Here is a 21,825-nt window from a genome sequence, read left to right as displayed (position 1 = left end):
TGTGGCGCCGACGACCCGAGTCTTAGGAGGCGCGCTGCATTTGCTCTAATAAATACATGCAAAACGTTGATGAATTTTAGTTTTGTCATTTCCTTGTAATCTTTAACCATTAACAGACGTAAATTTCTTAGTCTGTAAATTATATGTTTTAATTTTGTCCTGTGCTTTCTACCAAATTAATATCTGATGTTTTTTTTTTTTTTTTTTGTAACTTCTTATAATCTATTGGATAAATATTTTTTTTTTCATAAATTAATTTCTCGAAATTCAAATTTGAATAAATTCATGATTTTCTTAGCCTTTAAATAGAAGAAATCCCACTTAAAAATATGTGGGAATGGTAAAAGTTTAATAAAAAGTGGTTAACAACACTTTTTTTAGGTATAAATTGGTTAACAAACACTTTAATAATCATAAATATGTTGGCGCGAGTGTTAATATATTATATCTATATATACTTTTATATTTAATGAATATATAGTTTAATTTTAAAATTTGTATTTTGATAAAATAATAACAAATAGAACCTAGCAAAGATGAAATTTTAAAATTTGTCATGATCAAGGATCATAACATTTTAAAATTTGTTTATTTTATTATGTTTTTATATTTTTATTATATATTATATTTATATTTATATTTATATTTATATTTATATTTTTTATTATAACAGTTTAATGCATCTATTAAACTTATATATATTTGTTCATTTTAGAACTCTTTAGCTTAAAATATAAATTTGTAGATAAATAAATAATTTTATATATATATATATATATATTTATATATATAGGGTGTGGTTCTAGAGAGAACTACATTATTTGTGAGAACGGGAGAACCATCAAATCTAATGCATCCACTGTAAAAATTAATGCATTCGCTGTTAAAATTAATGCACTAAAAAAATTTAAAAAAAATGCTCCCTTCAGGATTCGAACCCAGGATCTGCATTCATCCAACAAGATGATGCATCCACCGTAGATCTTGATGATCGAATGGCTGAAAATGGTTCTCCGGTCTTCTTTTATTTATGGTTCTTTCTTGAACCTCTCCCTATATATACATACATATATATATATACATACATATATATATATATATATATAGGGTGCGGTTATAGTGAGAACCACACTTATCGTGAGAACATAAGAACCATTAAAATCAATGCATCTACTATATAAATTAATGCATTCGCTATTAAATTTAATGCATCCGAAAATAATAAATTTTTTGCTCCCTTCAGGATTCGAACCCAGGATCTGCATTCATCCACCAAGATGATGCATCCACCGGAGATCTTGATGATCGAATGGTTTAAAATGGTTCTCTGTTCTAATTTTATTTAGTGGTTCTTATTTGAACCTCTCCCTATATATATATATATATATATATATATATATATATCTTAAAAATAGAATTTCAAATATGATTTAGATTTATTAAATTTTTATTATGTTTTTGTATGAAATTTATATAATATTTATATTAACATAGATTATTAATATTATTATTAATATTATTATTATTATTATTATTATTATTATTATTATTATTATTATTATTTAGAGTAGACGAAATGAATAAAAAAAATTAGAAACAAAAAATTATTTTCAAAAATATTATGATGATTTTTGACGAAAAAATATACTGTTACTATTTTTAAAAGTGATTGTGCTTTTATATATATATATATATATATATATATATATATATATATATATAGATACATGTACTCAAATATTGTGATTTGATTAAATTGTTGACTTTGAATGTCAAGATGTAAATGGGTAAATATATGTCTTTGACGACAAACTATTTATTAATTAATCTATAGATTTACCGTCGGGATTGATTCGATTCCTATGTAATTACTTGTTAGTTGTATGTGTTCGGATTGTGAAATGTAGTTCTTCTTCAAGATAAATTAATCTTACATTACAGGAGTATATGTTTTTCATTTAATAAAGTGTTCAAAACTCGCAAATAATTATAATTAAGGTATAATACTTGAATGCGTATCTGTTTCCTTGGACTAGGCTTTAATGTTTAAACCATATCAGTGGCCCCTATAGCTATCTAAAAAGTTTACTTGCCTCCTAACCTTCAACTCATTCTTTTTGACTCACATCTTAATCATTTACATGCAGTCCTCTAAATTCAACAATCAAATTATTTATTTGATTTTGCATGCATGGCTAGCACGTGTGGAAAATGTGGTAAATTGTACGATATTTGAAAAACAAATAAACATTTGAAGTGAAGACAATGGAAGACGATCAAACATTTACGAACGGTTATTTTTATTAAACCACAAACTTTTTTTTTAAACTCAATTAAACTAAATAATCAAAGTTTACATTACGAAGTTAATTTATTTTAAAGTAAAATTGGGCACGACTTGTTCTTTTTATCGCCTTCTAATTACAAAACTCAAATAATAATTAATTTATCTAAAGATTGAAAAACTTAAACTATAAAATTTATAAACAATAGTAGTTTAGTTAAAGCCTATGTTACCTTTTTTATGTGATTTGCATACACTATTGTATAAGAGCATATCTACGAAAATTTATTCAAAGCGCATTAAAAATAGCGCCCGCGGGTTTTTACAACATAAAAAACAAAAAAAACAAAAAGTGCGCGAAAACAAGATGTTTGGACAAGGGGCTAAGATTGATGTTATATATACAGCCACATTATGACTAGCCATAAACTAGTCACATAGGAAAAAACCCGTTTATTTATTTTTAAAATAGAAAAAAAACTCGATTCATTTTTATTACTTTTATTAAAAATAAAAAACTATATAATTAAAACTACATTAAAATAGTTAAATCGTTTTCAAATAAATTAAGTTTTTGAAAATTTTATTACTAACTGTACAGATTTATGGGGGGAATGGAAGAAGTGGGGTTGGGAATGTACGTAGAAAGATTTGGATGGAAAGAGGAAGCAGAAGAAGAGTGAAAGTGGGAAATAAAAAAAATGAAAAGCAGAGGTACCTACCAAAAAATGAAGCACTAACTTAAATGCATTCCCAACCACTCACGTACACACACACCAACTTGGTCAAACAACACTTTGTCCCTTCTCACCTCGCCTCATTCATTTATATTCCCTCCTTCACTCTCTCTCTCTCTCTCTCACTCAGTGCGTGGACATAGACATGGGTCGATCCCCTTGCTGTGAGAAGGAGCACACCAACAAAGGGGCTTGGACCAAAGAAGAAGATGAGCGCCTCATCAAGCATATCAAACTCCACGGTGAAGGCTGCTGGAGATCCCTTCCCAAAGCAGCTGGTCAATCATCATCATCTTTACCTCATCTCATCTCATCATACTTAATCTCATCTCCTGCTACTATACAGGTTTGTTGAGATGCGGCAAAAGCTGCAGGCTTCGATGGATAAACTACCTCAGGCCTGATCTCAAGAGAGGAAATTTCACCGAGGAAGAAGACGAGCTCATCATCAGCCTTCACAGTTTGCTCGGCAACAAGTACGCCCCTCTCTCTCTCTCTTAGTACAGATATAATAATAGGTAGCTTATGTTTCCTTGTACTTTATTCTTTCATTAAGACGATGCAGAAACTGTGCTTCTATTATTCCTAATCATATCTTAATTAAATTTAATTTGCAGATGGTCTCTTATTGCTGCCCGCTTACCCGGAAGAACGGACAACGAGATCAAGAACTATTGGAACACTCATATCAAACGAAAACTCATGAGCCGCGGCATCGACCCCCAAACCCACAGGCTCCTCAATCCCCACAACCAAAACCCTAGAATTGTGTCCATGCACACAGACGATGCCATGATGATGAGAAACGACGTCGGTTTCAAAGTTATTGCAGCTGCGGATCGTGCTCATGTTTTGTGTGATGAACAAATCAACTTGGATCTTTCCATCAGACCTCCTCATCTCTACTGAATTGAAGCAGACACAGTTTTTTGGTATGGGATGGGGTGTTGGCGCCGATCAATCATCATTAATTAATCCAACTGCTACTCAATCTGCGCTTAATTAGTGGTTGTCAATGTGTAACTCTGCATCTATATACATGTATGAGTGTACGTATAGATGTGCAGGTATTTGTATGGACCCATGAGGAGTAACTTGTTACTTCATTTTTTAGTGATTTCAGATGATGTTATTTTTCTTGAAGATGGTGGAGGTAAATAATGTTACCAACTACCAAGAAGCCAGGGTTTTAAATGTGGAACTTTTCGGCCTTTGTGTAATCTACTAACTCATCAACAATCACTTCTCTTCACTCATTTATTAGATTGAGTTGGTTGTAGTTAAATTTCAGTTTCATATTAAATTTTCACTATTTTCTTCTACTTTCAAATTAAAATCATCCCATTTTCGAATTCGTAAAGTATTTAGGGGAGTTCACGCGTTGTTTCAATTTTTTTTAGGGCTTCAAATTTTATCTTTACTAGTTATATGCATAACATATATTGATTTCGTTTATTAGTCTAATTATATTTTCCTATTTGGGGCTTTCAGGAATTGAAAATTTACAATGTTTGATTAATTTTGAACTTTTATTGTAAAGAGTTTGCGTTCTTGAATGAACAGTGTTTCTTTGACCTTTAGGGCATGATTGGTATGCAGGAATGAAATGGGAATGGAATGGTAATTCCTGCGTCCATTCTCAATCCTATGGTTGGAACGATCTTTGTGATGAGAATCGTCATTCCCGATGGAATGTCAATTCCCATGTATATGGGATTAGCCATTCCTCTCCTCCCCATGGTATTGGATATTCCCACGGATATGATATTACTCAAAAATAAAAGCTTATTTATTTTTAAATAAATAAATAATAATAATAATAATAATAGTAAAATAAAATAATTTTATTAATATAATACTAATAATAATAATAATAACAATTGTAAAAAATAAAATAATTTTATTAATAATAATAATAATAATAATAATAATAATAATAATTATTATTATTATTATTATTATTATTATTATTATTATTGTGAGATTACTCAAAACTAAAAGTTTGTTCATTTTTAATTAAATAATAATTGTAAAAAAATAAAATAATTTTAATAATTTTTTTTTTAAATTGTTACAACCAAAGAAAGGAAAAAATCCACTCACACTCTAGCTCCTAGGGTGACTCGAACCCCCGACCTATTGGTTGGAGGGGAAGCGTCTTACCAACAAACTGCGCTTCATCGTCAAAATAATTTTAATAATAATAATAAGAAAATGTAACAAATAATAATTAATAATTATAAAATAATGATATTAATAATAATAATAATAATAATAATAATAATAATAATAATTATTATTATTATTATTATTATTATTATTATTATTATTATTATTGTCAGATTACTCAAAACTAAAAGTTTGTTTATTTTTAATTAAATAATAATTGTAAAAAAATAAAATAATTTTAATAATAATAATAATAATTATAAAATAATGATGATATTATTATTATTATTATTATTATTATTATTATTATTATTATTATTATTATTATTATTATTATTATTATTATTATTATTATTATTATTATTGTGTTAATTTTATTTCATTCCTATCCATTCATTTCTTGTAAATACCAACCATGAGAATCCTATATTTCATTTCATTTCATTCCATTCCATTCCCATTGTGATTCCATTCCAAAATTCATTTCATTCCCATCTAATTTCATTCCTACGGCTGGTATGCAGGAATGAAATAAAAATGAAATGGAATGACTTTAGTTATGGAATCAGAATAGGAATGGAATGAATTAAGTAATAAAATTTCTATGGCTGGTATGTATAAGGAATGGAATGACAAATCCTTAATTGATTCCATTCTTATGGCTGGTAATGATAATGAAATATATATATATTTTTTTTCAAAAATTCAAATTACACTTTCCTTTCTGTCGACATTTTTCAAAAACTTGAACTAATGAAGAACAAGAAAACATCAACAACAAAATAAGCTATGAGTGATTTAAAATCCTTATAAAAATTCTGGCTGGAAAGATCTCCAAAAAATACCAGCACTGCCTTCAGCAAAACAAACGTGAGCTCGATTCTAATGGCAGCAGCTGCGTTTAACTAATTTGGAAGATGATCTCTCTCCCACTCCATTTTTATATATATATTTTTTCTTAAACCAACATATAATGAGCATGGTTGCCACTATACATGAAGCAAAAATTAAATTCATTGTATAGAAATTATTTTACATATCTATCAATTATATAGTGGAATACATTTTTGAGAGCCCACATCAATTCTCTATCCTACGCTCTCAATGATCTCTATTTTATTCTCCTTGAATTCTACTGAGGAAAGCGTAACCCTCAAAATCCATCTTTTCTACCATTCTGAATTCTCCTTTCTCCCTTTCAGTTTTCCATTCTCATTCGCTAATCAGTCTTTATCGCTAATCAATTTCGTCAATAATCAGCGCCAAATCAGCTCCAATTAGAAGCCTATAATCAGTCCACACTTCCATTCTCATCACTGTTAATGATATTAACCCGCGTGACTATCAGTATATCACCTATCCCTGGTAGAGCTAGGGTAGGAAATTCGGGTGTGCGGCGATATTGACCGGCGTGGCTATTACTCAGCCGTCTCCTCCGACTCCCCACCCCCCCGCTCCCTCACAGACACCCTCAGTACATTCCAGCAGGTATGCATCTTATTTTTTTAATAATCGTATTTTTTTTTCTCTACTTAATCGATCTGTTTTGTCAATTTAGAATAATCAATTTACGCACCAACAATTGTTTACTATGAATAAAATTAAGAATTATGTTTATTATAGTTGCAAATGCAAATAAGTTAAAGAATATAATTTTTTTTTTACAGCAATTGCGTTGAATTGATGGTGAGTTGTGTCTATATGTTGCCCTCCATGTGTTGGACGAATTGTCTTAGAGACAATTTTATCATCCTCAAGCTATTTCTTTGAGCTTCTCTTTTGTTCTTGCTCAAGCTTTATTTCTTGCAGAGAATAAATGCAGATTATGTGGAGGAAACCACTTTACAAATTGTAAGTATCTTTTAGGAATACCGAAGCTGTGACGTTTCTATTGTCTCATGGTGCAAATCAAGACTATCTTAAATCATTAAAAATTTTGGATGTGGATAAGAGTTTGATTAGTTTTGCATGTCAATTTTGCTACTGTATCCAATCATATTGATATAATCTTGTGAGACTAATGTACTATTGAATGCTCATATTTTTTTTATTTTTTATTTTTTTGCTGCTCTCTACTTTGCAGCTAAATGTAAGTTTTTTAGTTATGGAGTCCCCTCTTATATGTGCAATCAAGGCTCGCTAATTTGTATGCATGGATGTGCTACTTAAGGTATGTTGTGTGATGTATTATTTGAATTTGTATGTCTATTTTTTAGATTGGGGGTTATTATGGACACCTTGAATGGACATCTTCTTTATAATAGGAATACCAACTTAGCCTACGTAGCAGCCCTCAAATCCCAGCGTTCTCAAAATCCTCGATTCTCCTTCATCCTCAAAATTCCTTAATATCTTCTTCAACATTTCCATTCTAATCCCCTCACTCAAATCTCAGTTGTGTTTCACCACAGTCAATGGAAAGCGTTTCACCATAATCAATGGAATTCAATAATCAGGTCCTTACCATCTCCAAATCAATGTTTCTATTATGATGGTGGCTGGCTTCTCACAAGATCTCTGTCATTTGCCTCTCGATTCTCCATTCTCCTTAATCGTTTCCATGAACTCTACCTCAATCACCTCTTGATTCTCATTGATTAATGCCCCCAATGAAGGTAAAAAGTCTAACATAAGCTTCTCAATCGTTAATTATACCCTGTCTTTTCAACTATAAATTTTTGGGAAATGGTTTCCACGCATACCATCCGAAATTCTTTTTTTTTGTTTTCCATGTCATCTTTGGTTAATTGGCTCTCAATTTTTGAGGTTTGTTCTTTCAGATTTTGTTGATTAATATGATATTTTCATCATTATTCATGTAAGTTGTTTCGTGTTTTTGATTTTGTATTAGTGCTGAGAAATATATATTGTTGGAGGTGAGTGACAAACACTGGCTGATATATATAGTGGGGAAAAAACTGCAAAATTCGAGGTGATAGTTGAGTGGAATCGCATAAAAAGAACTAAAATTTAAAGAGAAAAGGAGATTGCTGTTGCAGCCTCGATTAATTATGTTAATGATTTATTTTTTCCATTATGTGAGTACGCATATAGTACATATACTTCCATCTAAGGATTACCCTGCTTATAGTATAATATAATGGATGCTTATAGTATAATATAATGGAATAGGATGAATTGAAATTCACAAACATGGTACTATGTTATTTTTGCATTTTGTAATTGGATTTGATCTGTATTTTTCTGATATTAGTTTTGGTTTTCCGCGGTTTCGTATAAATATTATTTTCTTTCATTTCGTAATTGAATTAGATCTGTGCTTTTCCTTGATATTATTGCATCGTTTAGATCTGTGCTTTATATTTTATGTAACAAATATAATCCCAAATATATTCGATTGCGTATCGTTTGGAATGAAAAAGTATTGGCCTTACTTGAGGTAAGGCAGTGGAGTTGATGTGTTGCACTCATTTCTTCATGAGTTGATGTTTAATAATCTGTAATGTCAATAAGACATAGTGGTGCTCGGTTAGTTGTTTTTTACAGTATTTAAATGGTGTCTCTGATTTATAGGAGTAACATAGATGAGTGGTGGAGATCTGGGAGCATCTGCCTTTCCTGACAGGGGGAGCATATTTACGTGGACTTGCAGAATTTAAGGCGGCAAATGAACCATGACGGTCCGTCTTACAAACTTTGGTTGTGCTTTCCACTAGAATCTAGATTAGCCTTTCTCAAGTCACGTTTGAGACTACATGCTTGATGCTTCCATTCAAATGTCGACCAATTTGGGAATATTTGTTTGGGCATTCTTCAAGTAATTAGCCTTGTATTGTCATTCTCACCTTCTCATTTGCTTTTCTGCATCCATGTCAAAATATTTCAGATTCTTTTGCTTCATCCCAACTTTTATGACTTGAATTTTGTTGTTGCAGGATAAGTGGTGTTCAGCATATGATTGCAGAACGATTCTCTTGTCCATCCAGAGCCTATTAGGAGGTCAGATGGCGTTGTTGTCTCACTTTTTCTGCTGGCTCTTTTGTATGTATTTATGAGCTATTAGGAGCTCTTTTGTCTCACTATTAGGAGCTCTTTTGTATGTATTTATGTAATAGTTTTTCTTATGCTCGCGTTGTAATGAGCATTGAGCAGAACTCAATACTCAGAGCCCTCTCAATGTGTCTGCTGCTTTGCTCTGGAAGAACCAGGAAGGTTCGTAGAATTTGCATTTTGTTCTTGAACTCGATCCAATGGTGCGTAGTATTGGAAAATGTGGTTTTTACAAATTCTGATTGCAGAGTACTTAAAAGCAGTGCACAAATATTACATGGATACTGGATAAGATAACTGATCAAAACAGCAGTAATAAACTTCAAGAAGGAAGACCATCTGATCTATCTATGGAAATATTAGGCATATTAGGCTTGGACAGTTATTTCTTTCACTGAAAAAATTAAGCAGTGTTATGTTCATCAAAATGTAATCAAACCATGATTATGTTTATGGTATCTGGTCATGTTTGGATTTGTTTAAAAAGTTAAGTAGCTTCTAGCTTTATAACTTCATCTAAAATTTCTTGTAGCACTTTTATTATATACCTTATATTTTTATTATATTGATTTTTTTTAACACTTTTTGTGTTGAAAAATTTTAATTTTAATTCTCTTCAAATTGATTTTCTGCGTCCAATATTTTTCAATTCGTGAGCAAAAATTAGTGCAAGCAAAAAGAATGACAAGCTGTTCTTTACAAAAGAACGAAATAATGATAATAGTTTGGATTAATTTTGTTGTTAGAGTAGATAATTTGGAAATTAGGCAAGGGGCAATAATCTATGTAATATATTAAAAAGGAGTTGTTTCCCTACATCTTTTCCATCCTTTTTACTTCTCTCTGCTTCCATCAATTTTTTCATTTTTTTTAGTAATTCTTTTTTAAATATCGTCAAATTTGATTCATAAAAAAATATTCAATATGCATCTTAAATTTAATATGATATGTAAAAATCATCAAAAATGAATTTAAAACGAATAAGTTATGAAAAAAAAATAATCTAAAATATTTTATTTTCTCTCTCCATTCAAATTTTACAACTTTTTATTTATGTTATGTTTGTGTATGAAAAATATTTATTTATTTAATATGACGTGTAATACTCTATAATAATAATAATAATAATAATAATAATAATAATAATAATAATAATAATAATAATAATAATAATAATAATAATAATAATGTGTAATGCTAATTTGATTCGTATGTTAATCAAAATAAGAACACATCATCTGTATTTAAATATTTATAGAGAAACCATTATTAATATCAATTTATAAATTATTGATTAATACAATTTACAAGAAAGAACTTATTTAATTATTATTGAAATATTGATAGCTACTAACAATATAGTTGAATCATCTTATATATAATAAGAAAACAAGGTTGCCTACGTGGCATTCTACAATTCAAGCATTTAGTGTTTTTTTTTTCATCGGGTTTCACTGAATTTTGCTACTTTAAAGAAGAAAATTTTCAAAAAAAATTTCATCAATTTATTTATACGTGCATTTGATTAATATGAGTGCTAACAATTTTAGTAGTTGATATTTTCAAGATTCATGTGTGTTATTTCATAGATTCAATCCTGGAATATTATAAAATGTTTTGCTTATATAATGGCTACCAGTAAGAATATAATCTCTCAATTGAAACTTTAAGAACTAGGAATCTCATGCGCAGTTTACTCATCTTATCCCTCAATTGGCAGTTTATATCCGTAAAGTGAGACTCAATTAAAAAATAGAAAGAAAAAAAAAATATTGAACGAAATTAGGTGTCCATTAGGATCTCCTTATGAGATGTTGAGGGATTGACAACTAAAATCAAAAGATAGGGACATAAATATGTTAGGGGGTTAATGATAGCGGTTTATTTACTATTTATCCCTTCTATAAAATTAAACTTTGAAAATGCGTATAAGTTTTGAATCTATAATTTGTATGTATAGTTTAAATTAATTTGTAAACATTTTAAACTCCTAATAAGATAATGTCACACAACTCCACTCTTTAAATCTCCAATTGAGTGATTCTTAAAACTCAACTCCGATCAATCAAAATATGGACGAGATAATGTTTATAAGTCATTTATGGTCTTTCAAACTCCACGTGAGATGATGCTCACAAGTCAATTATGGTCTTACGAGCTCTAGATGAGATGTTGCTCACAAGACAATTCTTATCTTTCAAATGCTCATCAGTCAAATATCATATAAAAAGCAGATGAGATGCTGCTCATAAGTCAAATCTCATATAAAAATTTTAAGATGATATGATGATTATAAGTTCGACGTACAAAAGTCAAATATGATATTTCGAGCTACAGAGATGATGCTCAAAAGTCTTGTAAGGTTCGAATGAGATGATATTCACATATAAGATGTGATCTTAAATTTACTTATTAATTTTTTTAAAAATTATTCCTATAACATTAGTAAATATTTCCTATATACTATTAACAAGAAATACAATGTATCAATCCTTCATCATATTCTATACCAAATATATTTAAATCATTTTTCTTCTTATTTTACTAAAACTTCCAACCTCACGTCAACTTTATATGAAATTTCATCAAATTAAAAAATATATAAAAAGTTATCTATTTTAGCTCTCAGCAAAAAAATAATATATAATTAACGAAAATTGTTGAGATTATTACAAGTTTGAAATGTATCATCAATTTATTTTAATTAAATAAAATTAGTTAAAAAATCATTTATATAAAGATCATTTCATATACTTTGATTATAAACAATAATAATTAATTAATTACGATGTAAAGTGGTTTCCCGTCGAATTTCGACGGGTTACACACTAGTCCAATACCACATAGATAGACGAGAAGAAGAACAAAGACGTGTAGATTATATATGAGATGTGAAATTCTAGGTTTGTTTGAGATTTAATTTGTCATAATTAACAATAAATAAATAAAGATATTTTTGTCAAAAAATAAAATAAAATCCATTCCTTATAATTAGGATTACATAATACTATAGGAGAGAAGAGAATGATTAATACCGTATTTGAGGGATTAGCAATTCACATGGTAATAGCAATTCCTAACTGAATTTTGTCACCAACCGTGGGTTTAGGAATTAATAAAGGAATGGGTATTCCATTCCCAAATGGGATCTTCTGTCCCAAAATATAGTGTGTGTACCACGTGTACCACTCTCCATTTTTTTATATTTTTAAATTATTTTTTATTCAATTTTAATTTATTATGCTTTTATATAATATAAAGATAATTAACAAGGGTTCACTCTTCCATTTAGGGTTTATAATTATTTTTTATATTTATTTGAATTAATAATAGATTATTTGGGTTCATTAATTCAAAGTTAGGGTATATAATTTTTTAAATTTTAATTTTTCAATGATAAATACTAATTAGAGTTTATAATATAATAATAATTTTTATTTTTATAAAAAACAATTTATAAAACAAAGAAATGAAGAGTGGTACACGTGGTACACACAATATTGTGGGACAGAGGATCCCATCTGATTCCATTCCCACCTCATTACCATTTACCAGTCGGCCCCTTAGAGTATTAATTTTAGGGGTAATAGTGTTTAAACACACGAACTTTCACACATTTATAATTTTATACATGGATTTGAAATTCTACCTCCAAATACACGATTTTTTTCTTTCTAATTTTGTACAAGACGAACATTTTCAGTGAATTAATGCCGAGATGAAATTCGAAACTGTCTACATTGATGCAACGGAAATCTTTCTAAATGATGTAACTTAACATTAGGAATATTACACTATAGGAGGCTCACGAGCACAAAAAATATACTAATGGATCAACAAAAAGTGGGACATGCAATTGTATATAGAAGTGTAATTTACTTAGTGGCGTTTACTTAACATGATTGATTATATGCATGATTGAGAATTTTTATTCTTAGAGGTGCATTCAATTTGATGGATAAATTTATCATAAGAAAAAAAAGGGATAGTAAAAATTTATGCCTAATATCTCCTTTCTTTTCCCACATTTTACACAAAAGAGAAGTTCATCATTTTTCCTTCCTTATTTTCACTTCAAGGAGGGATAGTATTATCACATCAAAATGGAGGGATAATATTATCCCTCCTTGAAGTGAAAAGGAAGGAAAATTGGTGAACTTCTCTTTTGTGTAAAATGTGGAAAAAGAAATGAGACATTTAAAGACAGAAATTTTTGTTATCTCTCATTTTCCCATCCATCAAAGTGAACGCACCCTAAGAGTAGGATATCTACAACCCCACCCTTTCCATGGAATAAGAATCAAACAAAACTAGCTTGAATGATAGAAATAATCAAGGGTCTTGGGATATCTCAAAGTTGCAATCCATCAAAGTAAACAATGGATTAACCTTACTATTTTTATCTATCAAGGCTAATCCTCCAAAGTAAACGCCCCCCTAATGTCCAACTACGTTGTTTACAAAGACTTTCGTTTAAGCAACATAACTTCCACACATCAACATTTATTGTGTGCAAAATTAATAAAAAATAACGAAAGTTCATGTATTTGGAGACCGATTTAAGTTCACGTACAAAATTAAAAATTTATGAAAGTTTATGTATTTAAGCAGTATTACCTTAATTTTAAAGTTGGGTTTTTAGTTTCACAAACTGTAAGATTTTCATCATAATGTAGTGTTACCTAGTAAAATTTCAAGCGTAAATAAATGTATTTCAACACCAAAGTTAAAATATCATCAATATGGGACACACATGTACAGGTACAGCATAGACCTCCCTTATATTAAAAAACAGAGATCTCATATTCAAATAGAACTGCTCTTCTTCTCGTAACTAGTATACGCTCATTCGTGTGATGCACGAATCGACATCGAAATTAAACGATAAATTTTAATAAATAAATTTAAATAATAAAAAAATTAAATATAAACAAATACAAAATATATTTTAATAAAATATAATAGTTCACACCAATTACTCAATAAAACCCTGAATTTAAAACTGTAAATATTCAATTTATACAAAGTGTAATGATAATTAAAGTTATTAAATAAATTTAAAAATTATTCGATATTGAAAATTTGCACTATGCATATATTATTCATCATAATAAATATTTTTATACAAACGTAAATAAAAAGTTATAAATTTTTAATGAAGAGAAAGAAAATAAAATATTTTAATATTTTCATAACTTATTCATTTTTGATGATTTGTATACTATATTAAATGTAAGATACATATTGTTTATTTTTTCATGATCAAATTTGATGACGTTTAGAAAATAATTACAAAATATAAATAAGTAAATACAAATAATGAAAATTTTGGTGAATATTAAAAAGTAAAAAAAAATGAAAATTTTGGTGGAAGAAGAGAGAGAAAAAAGAGAGGGAAAAAATAGAGGGAAAAAACTCCTCTTTTATATATTATATAGATTAAAGAAAAAATAAAAGAACGCCAAAGTTCAAAGTCAACTTGAATTAGACAGTCTGAATTTTAGTATTAAATTTGACGTTGTATTTTCTTTGATTGCAAATTTATCATAAAATAAAATAAAATATGAATAGATGAGAAAATTTGATCACACCACTTTTATTTTATTTTATCTTGTATTTTCTAAAGTAGAAAATATGAAAAAATGTTATCACATATTATTATGAATTGGAGTGAAGAGAAGGAATCCAAAATTCTTTTTCATGCTGTTTGGACAAGAGTATCCATCCTACAAACAAGTGCAAAGAGTGGAAAATAGTAAAAATCTTTTTTTTTTATTATTATTATTATCAAAGAGAACGGCACCCTAAGTGAACCCATGCATACAAAGTGCTGATTTCCCGTTCTTGAAGAAGCGCTGCATGTTGAAGATGCTTTTGGAGAGAGAGAAAGAGAGTTGAATTTTGGATGTGAACTCAGAACTATCAAGCAAAAAGGATTCAAGAAAATTGCAGTATATATGGTATAGTTCACCGTCTCTTAATTTCGTAAAATATTTAAGTGTTCAACTTCGATCCAGATATTAATTATATGCACTTAATTAGGAGTTAGGGTGGGAAACCGGAGTTTATTGCATTATAGACTCATATAGTTGCACCTACCATGCATACTTCCTTTATAGCTAGCTGCCCTAAAACGGATTACCAATAAAAGATAAAAAATAAAATAGAAGATGAGCTCAAAGTCTATAAAAATACACTAAGGCCGTACGCACATAAAAAATCGGTAAAATGAAAGTTTAACATATATTCCCACGCAAAGAGATCATGTAGTGCCCAAAACTTAGATAATAGTATGTAGTATCAATTATAAACTACACATTTTATTCATGTGGCACACTAAGAACGCGACACGTGGTAGAGGTCTTTCAAGTCAAAATACACGCAGAGATAAAATATGAATAAAATTTTTGGATATTAACAAAAAAAAAATACAAGATAGTCGCTTTGATTAGGAATATAATTCATATAATTGAACACAAAATACATATATATATAAATACAAATATGCATAAATTCACACACAAAAATGCATGATGTTTCCACGTCGCCTACGGCAATGTATATTTGTGGTTAATTATATACATTTTTGTGTGCAACATTATTGCCTATTTGTATTCAATTATATGCATAATTAAGGCAGTGAACATCGGCGAGAGGTATTTGACAAGTGCAATGCATATTTTTTCGTGCAATGTTTTGTATATTTGTGTTTAACAATACGTATATTTGTGTTGAATTATATGCATAATCAAAGCGACCATCGAATGATTATTTTTATTCATTTTAGCCTTGCGTGTATTTTGTCTTTTAAGGCTTTGGAAGCCCCCGTTATTAATGCGCCACATCACATTGACATAATGTGTGATCCAAATTTAAGTACTACATACTGTAGTGTATAAGAACATGGTGCTAAACCGCCAGATAAAATATAAGTAGCTATGACGTGTCATTTGATCATGTTACAAATTACAATTCTAAAATCCGACTACTGTCTAACATGTACTTACAAGTTAGAATCACGTAGGAATTTGTCTATTTCGATCACAAATATTCATGAGTCCGATCAAGTGGTGGCGATCTATTCATGCTAAAAAATTAATGACTTAATTTCCAACACATTAAAAAATAAATAAAGAGAAACTGAATCGCAAGTACGAGAAAGCAATGAATTAACCCACCCAATTCATCATGCAAAAAAATTTCCAATAATGTTTTGCAACATCACATAGAACTCCCAGCAGCCGAAGTTCCTGACGAGTCAGCCACATCCTTGAGTCTCATCTTCCCACGCTCAGCCGACCCATCCACGGCCCTATCCAGCCGCTTGAGCCACGCATCGTAGTCGACGGCATACGGGGTCCCACATATGCCGTCGACATAGTCCGCAAAGGCCTTCAAGATAGGCGAAACCTCCCCCACCTGCTGCTGTATCACCCGCTTCGCCCAGCTCCTCTGCCTCCACTTGAGCGCCGATTCTATCGAATCCTGCTGCTGCATGGAGCCACCGCAGACGTAATACAGCAAGTACACAAGGCTCTCCACGTCGGATGACGGGCAGAGCTTCCCGTGCTGGAGCGCGTGAGCCGACGAGAACTGCAAGTTCAAAGCCGGGCTGTCTCTGTCCTCCAAGACCGCATGGCCCCACGAGATGAGCACGAACATGCTCCGCGCCCTCGAGCCGTGTTCCTCGACTATCCGTATGATATTCTCCGGCCGGATATCGCCGTGAAGGATGTTAGCAGTCTTCGCACTTCTCAGAGCCGCTAGGCAGTCCCGGCAGCAGCGAGTTGCTTCTTCAGCCGAGAAAGGGCCTTCGTGAGCAATGATGGACGAGAGCGCCTCTCCCACCGGACACGTCACGAGCATCGGTGTTCCACACCACGGATGGTCGCAGCGCCCCTTTGGACTCTGCTTCTCACATGGGCCGGAGTGGATGATCCGGCCCGACGCGATGATCTCAGGCAGATGCTTGCATGAAACACCCTGCTCTTTGAAGATGTTCACCACTTTAGTCTGCCTCTGCACTTGGTACCACAGGTTCATGTCCTCCCACGACGGCTCCAAACGGGACGGGTGGGCCCCAACGTATAGAGTCAGCGGCTGTGCATGACAGTCGGCGGCAACAGCAATGTACGAACAGCCATTCCCATCATCAAGAAAATCTTGAATCTGAAAGCTCTTTATCCCCTGGTTCTGATCTTCCAACAGCAAAATCTGGCCCTGACTGAGGTCCAACCGCGGACCTTTCCTCTTCGGATTTTGATTACTTTCATTATCTAATTCCACAATTTCTCCATTGTAACTGCTCTCGTGCTGATAAGGAACAAGAGAATTATCATTCTCAACCACCTGGCTCTCCATTCTTCGTTTTTGAAGGCGGAGACTATGTTTTGCTGCAAGAGACGCCATAGACTTCCTCGGCGGACCATTCCATTGGATGATCGAGTAAAACATCGCCAGAAGTATCTGCAGGGTTCCCAAGTCGCCCCAGTTCACGTTTCCAAGCTTGTTCCATATTCGATCTACATGAGAAATGCTCACTTCTGCATGACATGCGATCCAATCTGCCATCGACTGATAAGGGTTATCCAAATCAACTTCCAACTTTCCAAGGTCACCACCAAGTTTCACAACACCTCCAAGTTTAGAGTCGAGAATGGATACATAAACATGATCTGTGGTGACATTATTGTACTTACTCAAACTCCTCGACAATAGTATATGAATACCATAGAAGAGAGCTTCACAAACAACCTCAGGGGGAAGCCCACATTCATCTCCTTTGACAAGATTTTGTTTGAACAAGACAAACTTTACCACATCATCCCAACGAGCATGTAGGCTACCTTTATTTTTCGACATCAAAGCCGCACCACAAAGCCCTCCAAGTCTTCCTCTCGATATAGCCTTGTCAACAGTGTAAAATTTGGATCCTGGATAACGAGGAAAGGACACAAAATATGGCAATGGTTTATTCTTATGCCAAAATGCACGCCACAGCCCTTCAGCGGCAGTATGTAGAAAATCTTCCAGAGCCAGAAGCTCATCTTCTTTAAGATTGTCAGAGGCATACGGTGGGTAAGGCATGCGTAGTAGCTGTTGAAACAGAACTCCCTCCAGAGCAAAGTCAAAGGTTCGCAGGTCATCAATCAAGAAGGGAGAGCTAAAATTCTGTTCGCCATCAGTGGTTTTACTGAACAAATTCTTCCCCACCCAATCCTCAAGATGCTCGGCAAATACATTGAAGTCAACCAGCTTCATCGAATACTCCTTGAGGACCTTATACACCCTTCTTGAAGTTGGAAGGAATTTGCTTGAATTGCTGGATGTTGTGCGAACAGAAGCCACTGTGGTCATGGAGATTTCACTTATTTGTTAGTTTATTTTACTAAGGAGAGAAAGAATCACAAGATATCAAAGGACAAAACAACGGAAACAGAATGTTCACAGTTAAGAAAGGTATAACCAGCTTTAAGTGCCAGCGCAGGTTTCTGTAGAGATAAATATTAATCAACATCCACTTTTTCTGCTAAATTATTTAAGTGAAATTCTGAATACAAGGTAATATTTCATCACTTTTTGTTGACCATCTAGATTTTAAAGTAAGATAACACATTAACTTTGTCTGGTATTGCCATTTTATTCTTTCTTTTTTTATAGATCTTGTAAGCACTTTATAAACAATGTTAGCCAATTGATGGAACAAGTGAAATATATGATTGGCTTGCAGATGTCACCAAGTTGGAATAGATAATGTGAATTGCATACTCAACCTATAACAATCATGGGATAGCTTTGAAGGATTTTGTTGACAGATTTGGTTCTTTTATGATTTCTCCAGTTATTGCATCATTTAGTGGGCACACAAAACAGTGTGCAAGCTCGAAAAATATGATATCCAAGACTCAACTAAGTAATAACAGGAACAATAATATGCCCTAGTGTAATGATACTGTTTGAATTTTTTTAATGCTTGGATAGACATTTTCCTCAACAGAAGTCCTCGCATCAAATTCAGCAAGTCATGTTCACTATACATTGCCATTATTCAGATGTCGAGAAAATTGTATTTTCATTTTCTGATGAAGATAAACCAAAATTAGAAGATACTTTGAAGTATACATACCAGATGCAGATTTTCTGAAGCTTCCCTCCAAACTTGGGCCAGGGGACGAGTCAGAATCATTTTTCTGCATACCTGAACGTATAAATGAAGGTTAGAGAAAGAAAAAGAATAGTATCAACAAATAAATCGACTTAAACAAAGTGTAGACTTAAGAGCTAAACAGTAGGATAAAAAGAGGGTGATAAACAGAAATAGAAGAAGCACTCTCGTTTATTTTGGTAGTATAACAGAACAAGGGCAAGACATTTAGCGAATTGATAATCAAGACTTCAGGTTTCACAGCAACACAAAGAGAGAGATGATCAAAACCAAATTAGGATAAAATTTTTTACAAGCCAATGCAACTTCCGTAGTGAAAGGAGACAGAAGCAGCTACAGCAATGAATTTGGTCAGTAATTTATAGGCATTTCTTGAAGAGTTACTTCAAGGAGCACTAGCACTAGAATTCAGGCATTTCTATTGAACCACCAAATCGCAATTTCAAACTATACACAATAATTATGTTGAAAAAGGAATGCTTAACAGAACACATTGACACAAGTGAAGTTCAAACATAAACCAAAATTAATTTACATCTAAGTGGCTTAGTGAAATAAGATCCCCAAGAGATATCAAATTACAGCTAAGTTCTCTTTCTCACTTCCCCTCCTAACCACATACAAGAAATTGAATAGCAGTAGCTTCACCTGTCATAAATGAATGACATTATAAACAATGGCAATTAACGCATCAAAGAGTCAAATCCTAAAGAATAAATAAATGAAATATGTTGACCTAAGCTATACCACATTTGTATCCACCTCCTTTTAACTACGTATAATTAGGAATTAGAATCATGGGCATGGGCAAGGGCAAAAAATGATTCATTTCTTCAGTGCTCCCAGCATCCAATGTACAACCTTGAGAAAAGAAAGTACAAGTATTCTCAACGAAGCCCAGAAGTCAAGATTTTGTCTTTGAAGTAAACTCCACCCTTTCCTCATCTGCCCTTCTTCGATTCTTGCTTCTCTCTTCCTCTTTTCCCCTACTATTACTATTTTCTTTTAATAATAGCTAATAACCCATCTCCATTACTTTCAGTTTCGGAAGCACAAAGCATACAATTTATAACGCAGGAAAATAGCACCCAGCAAACTTAACAAGCAAAATGCGAGCGAGTTAGAGGTTTTGAACTCACCGAGTCTCATATTGACAGCCGCTCAACAGAAAATTCCAATCTCAACTTCCAAATCTGTGACGAATCTTGGCTGGCAAATATTCTTGAAACTCAACGACTTCCCACATAATGCCAAGACATAATGAGGACCAGATAACAAGGCACAAGAATGTAGAGAGAGAGAGAGAGTAAAAAAAGGTAGAAGCTTGGGTAATGGAAATGAATGCAAAATGTGATGGGAGGTGATTCAGAAAACGAAATGGGGGGGGGGGGGGGGGGGGGGGGTTTTGAATGATGATGTTGATGGTGCCTCCCACAAGTTTCTATGCCATTATTCTAATGTATGTGGCTGTTGTTTTGCTCTTTGTTCTCATGCTTCTTCTTCTTTTGTCTGCTTTCTGTTCTCTCACCATTATTATTTTATACTACTACTATTTAACTATTTCTGCTAATATAGAATATTTTGGCCAGAGTGGATCAATGAATTCTTGCATTATGGGCAATCTTGTTTGGATAATTCAAGTATGTTCCCAACCCCCAACTTTCTCAACTCTCCTACAATTCCCTTCACATTTCTTAAATTTTAAACAATTGCCCTCCAATTTTGGAGAAAGACATTTTGGTTGCTGTCGTTATTTTTTTGGTGTGTATTGAATAAAAAAAACTAGAACTGATTAAAAATGTCTTCAATTTTTGAAATATTTGAAGTACTTCAATTTTTATTTAGTAGAATGCACATTATGAAGCCGATCTAATTTATCCAAAAATATTAATTTTCTTTTTGCATCAATAATATCGGTTATTTGTTGTAAATGATTTTCTAATATATTCCCAACTTTGTTTTTCAAAACTAACAACAAAATAATTTAGCTACACCAAACACATAATAAACAAGTCATGGGCTCTTATTTCTATCATCCTATCATTATATGTACAATCAAGTAACAACTCAAACTTTGACTTTAATAAGGATTTCATATAGATTCTTATTACTAATTAATATTGTAAACATAAAATAAATTCAAAAGGACAACTAAGAACAAAATAGTGTATAATTAAAAACAACACGATATTTCTAATCTCCGTAGATATTTCACTTATAGACTAGTAAATTAGAGTGGTTTCCATAATGCAATGATACAATATATATAGGTCATTTCATATATTACTAGACAATTGACTCAAAAGAAAAATAGTAATCCCTACGTTTCATTATTAATGGTTCAAATATTTTGAATACGAAAATTAAGAAAAATACATAAATTAATTTAAAGTATTAAATTCCATCAATATCTTTTCAAGGATTAATTTTTGTCACTTATAAAATAAGTCACTTTTAAC

At 31.7% G+C, this 21,825-nt stretch overlaps 2 protein-coding genes and 1 long non-coding RNA gene across 10 annotated transcripts; 2 read left to right on the top strand and 1 right to left on the bottom strand.

The window, feature by feature from the left end:
• Positions 1-3,033: 3,033 nt before the first annotated feature.
• On the top strand, positions 3,034-4,164 carry LOC131003498 (MYB-like transcription factor 4). Its single transcript, XM_057929989.1, has 3 exons — positions 3,034-3,299; positions 3,368-3,497; positions 3,639-4,164. Exons 1-3 carry the CDS (start codon positions 3,167-3,169, stop codon positions 3,928-3,930), a joined length of 555 nt encoding a protein of 184 aa, XP_057785972.1. The 5' UTR covers positions 3,034-3,166; the 3' UTR covers positions 3,931-4,164.
• A 2,109-nt stretch (positions 4,165-6,273) lies between these two features.
• LOC131003497 (uncharacterized) lies at positions 6,274-9,437 on the top strand. Of its 7 annotated transcripts, none has more exons than XR_009094698.1 (6): positions 6,287-6,678; positions 6,858-6,876; positions 6,985-7,041; positions 7,274-7,956; positions 8,725-8,831; positions 9,087-9,437. It is a non-coding gene; the product is annotated as an uncharacterized LOC131003497 (long non-coding RNA). The 7 variants fall into 7 exon arrangements; XR_009094694.1 differs by lacking the exon at positions 6,858-6,876 and having other exon boundaries at positions 6,293-6,678; positions 7,000-7,041; positions 7,274-7,360; positions 7,586-7,956; XR_009094699.1 differs by lacking the exon at positions 6,858-6,876 and having other exon boundaries at positions 6,293-6,678; positions 7,000-7,041; positions 7,274-7,360; positions 7,455-7,956.
• Positions 9,438-16,211: 6,774 nt separating this feature from the next.
• On the bottom strand, positions 16,212-20,887 carry LOC131003496 (uncharacterized). 2 transcript variants are annotated; one of them, XM_057929987.1, is made up of 3 exons: positions 20,506-20,887; positions 19,328-19,399; positions 16,212-18,548 (listed from the first exon to the last, which is right to left on the bottom strand). In XM_057929987.1, exons 1-3 carry the CDS (start codon positions 20,513-20,515, stop codon positions 16,423-16,425), a joined length of 2,208 nt encoding a protein of 735 aa, XP_057785970.1. In that variant the 5' UTR covers positions 20,516-20,887; the 3' UTR covers positions 16,212-16,422. The 2 variants fall into 2 exon arrangements, with proteins under 2 accessions (XP_057785970.1, XP_057785971.1); XM_057929988.1 differs by lacking the exon at positions 20,506-20,887 and adding an exon at positions 20,228-20,394.
• Positions 20,888-21,825: the final 938 nt, after the last annotated feature.

The sequence above is a fragment of the Salvia miltiorrhiza genome, unplaced genomic scaffold (assembly GCF_028751815.1).
Source record: "Salvia miltiorrhiza cultivar Shanhuang (shh) unplaced genomic scaffold, IMPLAD_Smil_shh original_scaffold_217, whole genome shotgun sequence".
NCBI classification, from domain to species: Eukaryota; Viridiplantae; Streptophyta; class Magnoliopsida; order Lamiales; family Lamiaceae; genus Salvia; species Salvia miltiorrhiza.
Note: the sequence above shows the minus strand (reverse complement) of the source record. Positions and strands in the feature narration are given on the sequence as shown.

What these genes read in the sequence shown, in the direction of transcription:
- LOC131003496 (XM_057929987.1), bottom strand. An exon ending in CTTCAGAAAATCTGCATCTG is followed by an intron (nt 18,549 to 19,327) that starts GTATGTATACTT and finishes CCATGACCACAG; the next exon opens with TGGCTTCTGTTCGCACAACA.
- LOC131003498 (XM_057929989.1), top strand. Translation starts at nt 3,167, where the DNA reads ATGGGTCGATCCCCTTGCTGTGAGAAGGAGCACACCAACAAAGGGGCT. An exon ending in ATCCCTTCCCAAAGCAGCTG is followed by an intron (nt 3,300 to 3,367) that starts GTCAATCATCAT and finishes GCTACTATACAG; the next exon opens with GTTTGTTGAGATGCGGCAAA. An exon ending in CACAGTTTGCTCGGCAACAA is followed by an intron (nt 3,498 to 3,638) that starts GTACGCCCCTCT and finishes TTTAATTTGCAG; the next exon opens with ATGGTCTCTTATTGCTGCCC.